At 45.9% G+C, this 13509-nt stretch overlaps 1 protein-coding gene across 10 annotated transcripts in view; it reads right to left on the reverse strand.

Moving 5' to 3' along the window:
• LOC100648085 (AF4/FMR2 family member lilli) overlaps nt 1-13509 on the reverse strand; it is a 164298-nt gene that overhangs the window by 108758 nt on the left and 42031 nt on the right. Inside the window, exon 1 of one of the 10 annotated variants that reach the window (XM_048412148.1) lies at nt 6593-6654. The exons of 7 other annotated variants lie outside the window; for them this stretch is intronic. In XM_048412148.1, coding sequence (XP_048268105.1) covers nt 6593-6639 — 47 coding nt within the window. In that variant the 5' untranslated portion in view covers nt 6640-6654. Of the gene's footprint in view, nt 1-4567; nt 4803-5495; nt 6276-6592; nt 6655-13509 lie in introns of those variants that run through there. 2 more of the 10 variants (XM_012319030.3, XM_012319033.3) reach the window with 2 other exon arrangements.

The raw sequence follows: 13509 nt of genomic DNA on the forward strand, positions 1-13509 counted from the left end.
GTGTATATTTGTCGCCGAATTGAAAACACGTCTGACAATAAAAGGAGGGAACGTGGTGGAGAGACGTTTCTCGTCTTTCCTCAACTGTCATGTCGTCGCAAAATCATTTCTTCCCGTTGAATTGCAATCGGCAAACCCAATGACTCGGTTCCATTGACACTGACACACTGACATCGTTTCACGGTACGACAACCTTCGAAAGCCGCGTTTCGTTCTACGCTCGTGCGCTAATCTCCTTGAACGAATTGAACGGCGCCTCTTGAACCGCAACACGCCTTCTCAACGCCATACACTCTCGGCCGTTATTCCGATCAATTTTCAACCATCTCGAACGCGTTATTTCTCGTTCCTCGTTTACCCGCTGCAAGCTCACGAATATAACACTTTCGACTATTGTTCCGCCAAACGTTCGCATAAACAAACAGTCGAAGGAAACACCAGTTCCGCGAATCGCCTGGCTTGAATTATTAATTGCGCGATAGATAAGATCGATCGATCGCGGTTACGTCAATTTTCTAGAAAACATGCATCTTGCGAATGTCACATGGCGCTCGATCGAATATTAACGTCGAAACGCTGGCGAATTATATTGCCTGGAATCTCGAGGATATCGGCTAAACAACCTTTCGGTTCGATTTATGCAATGGCAGTTGTATGTTAATAACGAGGCACGATAAGACAGCCTGCGCATTCAAATTTAGATTTCCACGCGTTCGCGCGTTCCAGCATCGTCGGTTTTCTGGAACAACGATGGAACAGACAAAGAAAAATATATCTTCCAGGAAATCGGTCTCGGATAGGAAGTTTAAGATATTCGAGCATTTAACGACGCATAAATTATTTTCTTGCGCGATTTGGCTAATGTTTTACGGATTTTTAACACCTCTAATAAAATGTTCGCGTATATTCGTGCCTTTTACTATTAAATTCCCATGACTTTGTGACTGAACATTTTTATGGGACAATTACGACGCTCCTAGTACGTATATCCTAGTAAATGCACTACCGCTCATACCTATTCGAACGACTCGAAAAGTCGACGTGTAATTGAAATGAATAATTGAAATTTAAGCCGCGTGTAGTTTCAAAACACTGTCCATTGTTCCGATAAAGTAGCTATCACGTGCGTTAACAACAAGAAACGCTTGCTTAGCTTTCATCGTAGAAACGAAATAAATCATAAGAGGTGCGTTGTTCGAATTCGCTTTTACGATCAATTTTTAGACATTGTATAAAATCGAAGACCTTCTAAGCGTGTCGTTATTCCGACAAACCGACAATGATTACAGAATACAGAGTATATCGACTCAGTCATGAATAAATTTAAATACAGACGCAGTACTTAAGCTGCTTTCTGAAAATGTCATCCATTGTTTTACTCTTCGTTATTCACTCGTGAGACAAGTCCGCTATTGTGAAAATTCTGGCAAAACGGTGGTCGACGAGTAAAAAAAGTTTGGAAATTAGTCCGGACGAGCGGACAGTCGGCCGATTAATAGCACGTAACTCGGTCAAAGTTCAAGAACGGTCGGGGCTCATCTTCGCCTCGAATTTTCTTTCCTGGCATTGAACAGAACTGACGGTAATGTCAAGTCCAGGCGCTCGGAAAGCTGAAGTCGCCGGACAGAGAAGCTACGTCTTAACCATTGTCGATAACCATTACATAATGGTCGCTCAATAGCATCGTCCGTTAAACAAAGATGCGAGAAAATATCCACTCTATATCGTTGGGATAGAAATTGTCATTCTCGAGCGATAATAAAATAATAATTGACAGCAAAAAATGTCCATTGCAATTGGAAATATTTAAAACAAAGTTATTTCATCGAACGGCTGTATCGATCTCTTAAAAGAATGTCTCGTACGCTCTTTTCTTCTTCGTTGTTTCGCAGTTTCATGGAATTTTTACCAACTTCGATGACAAAGAGAAACAAGCTCGTTGCACGTGTACAGTACTCACGTTAAACGTTGAAGTAAATAGCTTAATAATTAACGCAATTCTGAACGGTTAAACAGTTACGATAAAAGATTACCAATCTTGGGTCGACCTTCAAGACGAACGATACATATATAAGCATTTGAAATGTAGATTATGGTTTTAAAATGCCGATTGGATATAGCCGCGCTGGTTAACACGTGTGAACCTGATGATTCGTATACTATACTTTGCGGTGTAGCTTAAGTAATAATCGATTAATACAAAAAATTAGGTGTCGGAGAGGTAACGGGGCAACGAAAATATTTGATATTACACGCTTACTATTCGCATTTCTCGGAATAAGAAATTACCATCTCGAAACGTCGATATTCCAATATTTTATCGTCGTTATCGTTGATTAAGTCTGCTATCAGAAATTATCGCGCCTCTAATCTCGCCGCGAAATATGTCGCTACATTCCGATTTCCTTTATGTGTTTTTTCGCTTCGCGATTATTTTGAACAGCCGAGGAGGAATCGGGCAACAAACGCTGCGGTCTTGAAAACCCAGTTTCTATGAAATTCTAGAACATTGCTATTCAATAACGACGTGCGTCCGTAGCGTCGTATCAAAGTTTCTCCTTCTGTGTGTGTGTGATTTCGGGACACGAAATATTATCTATTCATTCGTCTGACAACTACGCCGAGTTGTCCTGAATGCACGAATCCAATATACATATCTACCGATAATACCTCTATCGTCGCATTGTATACGCAATGGGCGTTGATAAAGAATATAATGGGGAAACCTTCGCAATATATTCGGTATTTATGCAATGATAAACGATTATTAACGGCTGATTAATCACCGTACAAATCATCGTCACTGATCGTCGAAATACGAAGAGATACGTGGTAAGAATGAAAGTACGAAGCAATACGAGGAGAAATACCTTTTTAACCAAACTGATGAAAGTGGCGTGACAAAAGAGCAACAGATACATTTTCCCTTTATTGTTAGCCGAAATCTAGCATTTGTTCGTTGTTCAAGACACGTTTGTGGCTTCCCGAAATTTGTCACCTTTGCAATTACGTGCCTATCTTTTATACTACGAATGGAGGTTTTTGAATGAAACGGAAAAACCAAACAAAATGATAAACTTCAATCTCGGAATAGTAGATAGAGCCATTTATCTACGGAAAGTAGTGCTAATCGTTGATAAGAAATACTATTCGATCGATGAGAGAATCAAATAGATTTTTTTTTTATTAAAAGAATATACGACAAGAAATATTTTAGAAAAATACAGTCTTATCTTTGCGAAAAATTGCCATCGAATAGGAATTGGAAATTTTACGACTTTGTCCATACGAATATTTTTAAACGAATATACAATGCGTCAAAAAATATATTCGATCGCGATTTCTCGACATGTAGTTGCCGCGCAAGATAAGCTCTGCTATAGATACGATAAACCAATTGCCAATGACATCTTCCTCCAAATATTTTAAGTTTTGAAGTACATTTCTGCCAATTCGTAGCAAAAAAGTTTATTCGATCTTTAAAATTACTTTCGTGTATATACGCTTCGCAAAATTTCAAGCGTTTCGTACACCATTTTCTACGCATTATGTTCTCTTTCGGTTCCTTAATGCGCTTTCTACTCCGCCGCGTGATTATCAATTTGTAAACGATCGAAATCCGACACCGACGAATCTTTAAACGTACTAAACACGTTTATCAGCAATCGCATGGACGATCCCCGGTCCAGTGGACCGGCGATAATTTCGCGGAAATCGAGATCGCGGTCGAGACGCTTGATCCGCAAACAGAGCACGCGTGTACTCCACCACTGCGACGCAGAACGACCGATGTTTTCGACACGAGATGATGTTTCTCGGACCAGTGGACGGCCATTTTTAAAAGGAAACCAAGGCTCTTTGGTAGCAGCGTTCTCTGTCACTTACGTAATACCAAGTTAGCGCGCGCCGAGTCGAAAGAGCGAGGGAAGAGAAGCACGAGAGTGGAACGGTGAAATAGAACGAGAGACATCCCGTTGAAGAAGGACGTCGAATCGTGACAAAGTTTCTCAACGATGAACCGTAAAATTTTGCCACTCCACTCCCCGCGCTACTTCTAGTCATTCTCTATAACCTGGCTTAGTTGGCGATCGACGTCACCGATCAACGGCAAAAATGTAGGAATAGAGGAATCCACCATGTAGTTCGATAAAGATAAGGAAGTCACGATAGGGAAATCCATGACGTATATAACCGCTAGTGAAATAAAAAACGATAACGCCGACTCATCGTCACAGAGTCGGAGATTTATATTATTTCCGCGCTTTATACACGCGTGCTGTATAGAGAACGTCGCAATTTTCTCTTCTTATTCTTCCTTCTCTTCCTCTTCTTCTCTGATTAAATTAAACGTAAATGAATCGAGGTTGGTAACGCGATCAGCCAGTTCGATCGTTCGAAGGATGCGAACTCGACGACGCGTCCCCGAGGCTACGAACGATCAATCGCGCATAACTTTGGAATCGAAGGTAGATTCAACGAAACGGAGATTTCGTACGGTGCGATACTTGGCGTTATTCCGGTAGCTTGGTAAGTAGGTCTTATAAGTAAGAGAGAACATGAATCATACCTTGGCACGGGCACGTTCTAAAACTGAAATGACGCGTTACCGTCGTTATCCTGTGTGGATCCAGGGTAAATACGTCGAATAAATACCAAAGACCGTTGCGTATCAACGTAAACAACGAGGCGACCCGACCAGCACGCGATGTCAGTGACGACGAAACTAAGAAGGTAACGTGCCGTTTGAATGCGAAAGAACAAAAATATGGCGGCACGTGGTATGATGAAATCGCGATATCTCCGCGTCCGAGCGCTCTTGAAACATGGCTGCCAACAAACGTTTTCACGCGCGACCGTCCGTCGATAATTTTCTGGAATCTACACGAATACTGGCACGAAGGATCGACTGCCTCGATGACCGTGCATGGTACGTTAACGACGCGCTCGTGCCTCTGGTATTTATATCGCGCGGAATCTAGTTTCGTCCGGTGTCGCCGGTCGAAAGTAAACAGACCACTACCTCGAACGTTCTCAACCAAATTTCCTGTTAATTCGGAGAGACGTTCGGAATCCTGTTGACAAGAATTTCGCCGCTATTGAATCGATACACGCGTCTAACCCGTCTATATTTTCCCCACGTGTGCCGCGCGCGCTTCTGTCACGAAACACACCAGCTGGTCACGAAAGTCGTGTCATACTTTCTCCAAAAGTGCTATCGGAAAACTAGGATGTACGGTGAGGAGAAAAAACTTGGGATAACACGCGATCGAACGTCGGCGTAGCGCCGACTGCGTTCCAAGGCACGGATATCGTGACGGGTTAATCATTCGTCTTCTTTTTCTTTTCCGCTTCACCGTGAAAAACGTCCATCCCACGCGCAATCTATCGCAGCACCGCGGCCACAGTAGGTACAATTTAATTTATCGTTTGCACGAGAGCAAACGGAACGAAACACGATCGTGTCGCATTTACTGGGGGATGTTTTATTTACTCACCGTGAGTTCAAGAAAGGACCAAGTGCCGGCTAATCGCGGTATCCAAAAATAATCCTAACAAAATTGACTTGTCGCTAGAACTGCGATCACCGGAATCACTAGAAATACCGAGAATCGTGCGCGAGGAAACGGCTCGATAGCCCGCCAGTAACGACGAGATGCTTGCGCGAAAAAACACTCTCATTCTTTCGCCGAACGCTCAAACGATTCCTCGAGCAGAGCGTCGATCGGCATTTCCAGAAGCACGAGAGAGGAGCGGCTAATCCAGAAGCGCGCGCTCCCGCTCGTACAACACACTGTGCAACAACCCACAAAGATAAACGCACCAACACACTCCTAGGTCAACACCTTTTTCCATTCGACCGACGTGAAGAGAAACCGAATCGCGAACGATGTCAATCGCGAGAACGAATGGAAGAAACGACGAACGACGCGAGGACGTAGTCCACTGATTACGAAGACGAGTCCCCTTCGCGCGGTAACATTCTTTATTTACTTGCACTCGTCGGCCGGACACACGCGGTTCGTTTTCTTCGAAATTCGAATAAGGGTCGCGACACTCGTAATTTGTTTACATGACGCGATTAAAGGTTGAACGTTACGCGGCGACGGCAACGTGACGGCAATGACGAGGATGACTGCGATGACGAAGGCGATTACGACGAAGACGACTACTACGACGACGACGGCAACGACGACGGCGGCGGCTACGTCCGAGAGGTACACGACAATACACGAAACGGCGACGACGTAGCGCGAGTGTGCACGAGACGATCGTCGACGAGAAACTGGCACCTTCCGGTCGAGACGAGGAGAGGGAGAGTAGAAGGAGAGAGATAGCCATAGATACACACGTACACGAGAGAGCACGTACACCGTGACGTACGTGTGTGTGTGTGTGTGTGTGTGTGCGCGCGCGGTTGTACCGAGAGAGCGGGAACGAGAGAGAACGAGGAAGAGCGAGAGAGGAAGAAGGGAAATCGCGACACTAGCGACCATGGGGGCGATTCTCCTGCACACGCTCTTTTGCCGCAAAAGCTCGCGCACTACGAGCACGAGAGAAAAAAAAAGTACGCACAGATCTACTGTGTACGAACCTCCTCTCCCGTCTGCCTCCTCTACACCCACGGCAAGCCGTCGTCATCTTCTCGCTCCAACGATTCTTTCTCTTTTTTTCGACCCGTTCTTCCTCGCTCTTCCTCTCCTGCGCGATCTATGTACGCGTGTATGTCCGTGTGATCATCTACGTGTGTACGTTGCACGTATATGCACGTCTATACCCGTTACGTGTTTAATACTCGGTGTGCGTGTACACGCGAGAGACGGAAAGAGAACGAGCCGAACAGAGATGAGGAAGGGTTGACGCGCGTATGCGAGACAGAGAGGGAAGCAGAGAAGCAAGGAGCGCAGAGCGAAACACTGGAGTGGGAGATTATCAAAATGGCCGCGCGCGCAACTTACTCCACCTCCTCTACTCCTCCGCCACCGCCGCCTATTCCTACGCTTCTATTCCTCCTCTTCGGTCGACCGACACGCCGCGCCGCCTCGCGCGGAAACCGCCAGGCGCTTCGCCGCACGATATAATAGCAATGGATTACCGTGACACTCGTAACGCTACTGAAGCTTCTTACTGTTTGCGAACGTCGTTGACAATACGCACAAAGCGCTGGCGGGAACTTGGCGACGAACGCGTGCAACGATTTATTTCTTCGTTTTTTTTTTAAAGCTCACCGAATGGAAACGAGATCGCGATACCAGTCGTTGTACTATCTTCTATCGTTTCTGATTCACTGGCGCAACGATTACGCGTCGAGTCGTCGTACGTCAAAAAGTTCTGCCTCTAAAACGAGAGATCGTTACGCGGAGTTGATACGTTACAAGCGCGACTAGTACATCGTACACGCGTCACGTTTGACATTCTCAAAAAAATAAAATCCTACGCTCGAGCGTGCAAATATTTTCAGTGGTATTAACTCGTGCGGATGCGATCATAATTTAAAGTTTACCTGCGACCGAGCAACGATTCACGAGACTGGTCAAGGTATGTACGTATCGCGTTTAAATCTCTTTGACATTCGAAACAGGCGTTCCCACACATTTGACTAATTTTCGAACAAAGGGCGTTACAACGGGCGACCCCGGCTACGGGGGTGAACTCGTGCCAAGCCGGTTTTCGGAGGAAATTGGCATATTAATTTCCGATAGGTTTTACAGCACAAAAGCCACGCGTATGGAAAGCAGCGAACGGAACCTTTATGAGAATTTTTATCGGCTCGTTTCGAAATCCCTTTTACACGCCCGTATGCCACACACGTTCCCCACAGCACACGCCCATCTGGCTTCGGTCGTTTAAAATAATATCGCGAAACGGTGGAATTTTAAATTTAATTTAATCAGCCCCGATGACCGCTTCCGCCTCCGCGACACCCTCGATTGCGTGTAAATAGTGCAATAACCGCGGTCGCCTCCGTACGGAGTAATTAACGAGAGAAGTCTGCTAGCCAGTTGGGACAGTCGAGGAATCTGGGTTATCGTGGAAACGCATCGGCCGAATTAACTCGTTGTCGGCGTTCCTCAAGTTCCGACTACCAGGTCAGACTATAGCCATCAGAAACTGGCGTCTGTCAATCACGCCGCTAAATTGCCGTATCGGGGCGTAATCCCAATGGTTCCGCGACTCAGCTTCGACAAGCGTCGCTGACAATCGAACGCTCCACTCGATCGACTGGTTAGCTACACTGACCTACGACACGACCGACCACGTTGTTTTTCAAACGGACGGGAATACTACACTACCACGCTTCAACCAGAAAAAGATGAAAAAGAAAAAGAATACGAGGAGACGTGTTTGTTTTTCCCCGACTCATCGACTCTCTATATATCCCCTTTCTCTCCTTTCTTTCGTCTTCCGACTACTCGACGGAATCTACTCGGTTTATGCTTTCGACCTTTCTTTTTTTATACACGTCCGCTTCATCGCAGGGCGACTAAGACGACGTTACAATTTCGAAGACGATGAAACAAACAACTGGTAATCAAGAGACAGCGAGGGAAAGAAAGAGAGAGCAGGAGATAAAAAAAAAAATTCGGTCAGTCAGCGGACAGAGTATCCGAAAACGGAGAGACTTGGCGCGATCGTGGAACGCGTCTCTTCGGATTGCACGAGGCCGCCGCGTCTCGGAAGTCCGTGAAATTCGAGCGAATGCAACGCGGCGGGCGGTCGTCGCGGATGTCAGCGAAATCATGGTTCTCCAGAAAACGCAACCACGCGAGACGATCGTGCTCGTCGTTGACGATTTCGCGGAAATCAAGCTCCCGGAATAAACGTAGCAACTCCGTGGAAAACGAAAGATAATGTCTCTATGCGTGTATACGTGCGATTTACCGTGCGTATATAGCGTATACACGCGTCTCAATCGTTTTGACTGAGAGAGAACGTTTCATTGGAATAGATGGAATAAATGGAATACCGAGAACGCGACATTCGATAGAGAAGAGGTTGGACCGTGTCGAAAATAGAAATACCGACAGGCGGTCGTCGCGCTTTTTAAGAAATCGCTTCTCTTTTTCCCCTCGCTTTCGCTACGATCGAACTAGTGTCGTTCGACATTTCTCCTGTCGTCGTAGTATTTCTTTTCGGCGTTCTACGTTCGGCTAAGAGATACGTGGTAATAATAGTCGTCGAAGCCTAGATGTTAGTCAGTGGATTATTTTTATCGTCGGCTCGCTGACGGGACGATTCGCGTTTTCTTTCTCCGGCTTGCGAGCCTCGATGTTTCTTGGACGATCGCGGCGCACCGACCGACCTTGAATTCAGCCAGTTAATTCGACGAAGCGTGTTCGATGCGCTGGAAGAAACATTCGACGCGCCAATCTGTTCGATACGCCATTTATCTATGTTCCGTTCACCTCTTCGAGCCTTTACGAACAGCATCGCGAGAAACAAACACTCTCGAAAACTTTTCGAAAACAACTGGAGGATATTTTAATCCGGCATAGATGACACGAACGTTGATACTTTGAGGCTGGCGCCTCTCCGCCCGCGTTTTATAATTAGACCTCGAGGGTGTAGTTCGCTCGACGTTACCTCGTAAGCCGGTCCAATACCACGAAAAGGTCGAACGAGAGACTCGGAGGAGCGCGATTCGCGCGAAAGAACGCTGATAATAAGACGAGGAATAGAAGGCAGCAGCGGTGTAATTGTCTTAAACTTGTCCAATTATTTTACACGAGATAACCGAGGAGATTTCCGCGCAGCTCAAATGCACAGCAGCATTTTACCGATCCGATGTCGACGAGGGAACAGGAGCACCGCGCGAGGTTGCGTTCCATTGGCCCAGATAACACCGCGAGTCTCCTCTTCTCGGCCTCTTGCTTCTTAAAACTCCGCCAGTTCTCATTTCTACGGACCCGCGAGGAGACCTCGCGCGCGTCTTCCACTCTAACGGCTAGAATCTAGCTGAAAATCACTTCTGATCGCTCTGCTCGCTTCAACGAACTCTTGCGTCAGTGGCGTTAAACCGAAAGCAAAGAAGAGAAAAAGAGAGGGGGACAGTATAATCTGCGATTATACTTAAATACATCAGTGAGCGATACGGACGGAAGATTTCGCGGCACGCGAAATACGCGCGCTATCGACCCCGGAGACGGGAGGACTGCAGACGAGGAGTGGCTTTCGACGATACCGCATTGGCAACTCTCAAAGGAGGGAGACACCGCTTTGATGAAATTCAGGGAACAGCGTTCACGGTTCAAAGGAAAACCGTAGGGTAATGTCAGGTAATAACTAACGCGAACCAAGGTAGCCCGTGAGAACCGGGGGCGGAGGTGGCACACGGCAAAGGGAACCACCAGCAGGTTCTCCTCTCTTCTTTTCCTTTTTCACGTCAGCCCATTTCCTGTCTGCCGCCATCATTTTCGGCGAGGATATAGAATCTCTCGATGACCTACTACTCCATAGCGGGCGCGCTTGTCTGTCCTTCTTCTACCTTTTTCAGCCGAGCAGCAGAAAAGGATGGCCGAAGGTAACGCGAACGGAAGAGATCTCGGTGTTCGCGTGCGAAGTCGATATTCAGCGAGGAAGGGGCATGAAATCCCGTGCAACGGAACGAAACGTGCGTTATCGAATGAACGGTCACCGATTACTCCACGCTGACTCACGATGTACTCGACCGGTCGAAACCGAAAGGCGACTGACTACCGTTCACCGCTCTGATTCTTTTTTTCCAAGACCAAGAAATCGTCGATCGTGTCACTCCCGTGAAACTCTCTTCGATTTTCCCCCGATAATAGCGGAACGAATAGCAACGTACTATATTATCCATATCTGAATTACCGAGTCGATGTTGAACAGTAAACAACTTTCACTTTGTTAACGGTAAACTCGTATCGGCGACGAAAAAAGAAAGAATCGTCTGTCTGGTGACGAACACGAGTTGCAAAATTATAAATTATACAAGGTGCGAATTAAACGTAATACCATCCACTAGGGATTGATTCTACGTACGAAGATAGAGTGGAAAACGTAGAGTAAAATTTCTCCATTTCCAATGCCTCGATTTCGAGAAGATAAAATTTAAATGTCCTTTAATCGAGGATTGTGCATCGGTATACGCGTACTTTTGATAAACCTTTTTAATTTCCTCGAAAACGAAACGTTCTACGTAAAAAATTTCTTTTACATTTTCGTCTTATTACTCTCATTCTGTCGATAATTGGAAAACGTAACGTCGCATGAGAAAATCTTCGACGTATTCTTGCACGTTCGGCATCTAGACGACTGTATCGCGTTACGCGAAACATCCTGTACAGCTATGAGATGGTTTATCGGTAGCGATGAATCGACGATTCCATGCGCGAAGAGAGACTCTCTGTTTCCTCGATTACATCTAGACAATGTTCAGCCGTATTTGCACAGGTGCATCGTGCACACCGATCACCATCTTTCCGCGAGACGCGAGCTATTTTAGACGTCGAGCATTCATTAACAAATTCTTGACATTCTCCAGCACGGAACAAAGAGACAATCGAGACTCATTTCCTTGAACTTTCTTTCAAGAGAATTAGCGTTGCAGCTAGTGTCACAGCGTCCCAGACAACGGGATCATCTGACTCGTCGTTTTTACATCGCGATTACGCAACACGCGCGAACATTCCGTGTGTTCGTCCACGCGCGACCGTCTCGTGTTCTCGACTAGTCGAGGATCGATGATAATTCACGAAGAAACGTCGTTGAATTGGTCGTCCAGCGAAAACACGATACGGTCGAACCTCGACGACTCGAACCTGTATAACTCGCAAATATCTATAAGACCGCGATTTTATTCATTCACTTCCGTTTCGCAGTAAAAATCTCTATAAATCGAAGCATAAATTTACTTTATCTTGAATTATTTGCCACGTGTCTACGTGTATTACGTTACCTCGATAACTCGGATCCAAAGAATCCTAACCTCTATAAGTCGTAGTTTGATTACCGCTGCTTCAACAAGTAATGTGTATGTATGCGTATCTATACTTTATAACGAAAGGTCGTATCTCAACCTACACCCACTATATGTTTCTAACCTTTACACTACACGCGTGTCCTTCACACCAGAGCTATACGTAAACTCTCATTCATTATTACAAATAAATGATCGATCTGTAAAAATGAAATTTAATTTTCCCCGAGCTGTTACAATTATAAAAGCATTAGTCTTCGTAAAAACGTCTATTTCGATCATTCTCGTATGTTAAACCTTCGCTGCTCGAGTAACTCGAGAGAGTTGAGAAAAAGTCTCCGTAATTCGAAGAAGCTGGTCCCTCGAGATCCGAATTACCGAGGCTCGACTACATCATACAGAGCAAACTTATTAGTTCTACAAACGAAGGTAAGAATTACCGTGCGAGAACACGCGAGCCAAACACTCGTCCGTTTCTAACAAACGCTACGAAAACATTAGCAGTTATACGCACCCTCGACGTACGAGTCACCCCGCAGTAGCCGCAACTTTCAAACATTACGTACTTACATAGTTAGGTATATCGTTAGCATTAGAGATTTCTCTGTTTGGTTATTTACGAACACTCGGTATTATCGCGCGCGTTATCGGCGCACGCACGCGCGTAACGACGCCTCGCTCGCATATTTATAACGGCGCGTAACGTGTTATCGACTGGATATCATTTTCGAGGCACGAGTTGTTGCAAGGAGCTTCGTTTTATACTTAAGTGTACTCGTTGCGCTTACACGTGCCACGCGAACACCGTTCCACGCAGTTGCCCCTGTACTCTGGCTACTTAACGAGCGATCGGCACTCGAGAAATCGACGCTGTTACCTCTTGGTGATTTTTCACGCGGATTATCGTCCAAGCAGCCGGGCACCGGGCCAATTTTCAGCCAGTGTGCCATCGGTTCGAGACGATTTAAGCACGTTCGACGTCAGGAATTCGGCAACGACCACTATAGAACCGCGTGACAAGAAGTGCAACCGAACTGTATGCCTAGACAGTGAGACGCGAGCCGAGGATGAAATTAGTGGAAGAAAGCGTGGTCGAGCTGGCTTAACGGCGGTGATCGTCTTGCGATCTGTTTGCCGAGTCGATGATTTGCCAAGTGGAGTACGTGCGGTTACAATGCCTGATGTCACTTTGCTCACAAAGATAATCCGTCGAAGCCATGACTAATCTCGGTAGAAAAATCCGGATAAACATGACCCTTCGCTACGATTAGCTTCTTGAAAACTTAATTTACAAAACGGAACGAACGTTTTCAACAAAGAAATATAGGCTGACCGGTCGAGACAGTCTCTTTCTAATCGTCGACAAACGACCCTAATATTTCGCAGTTAAAAGGAACAACAGGGTGTAAGGGGGTTTACAAGTCCAAAGTTGAGTCAGGGCCAGGTAATACCAGCGTTGGACCGACGCTACGTTGCGTGGTCCGCATTGTAGAAACGCACCTACACAACGCCTAAATGCAGCCGTGTGTGAATGTATTTCTACGACGCAGGCCACGCAACGCAACGTCGAT

The sequence above is a fragment of the Bombus terrestris genome, chromosome 2 (genome assembly GCF_910591885.1).
Source record: "Bombus terrestris chromosome 2, iyBomTerr1.2, whole genome shotgun sequence".
In the NCBI taxonomy this organism is placed as follows: domain Eukaryota; kingdom Metazoa; phylum Arthropoda; class Insecta; order Hymenoptera; family Apidae; genus Bombus; species Bombus terrestris.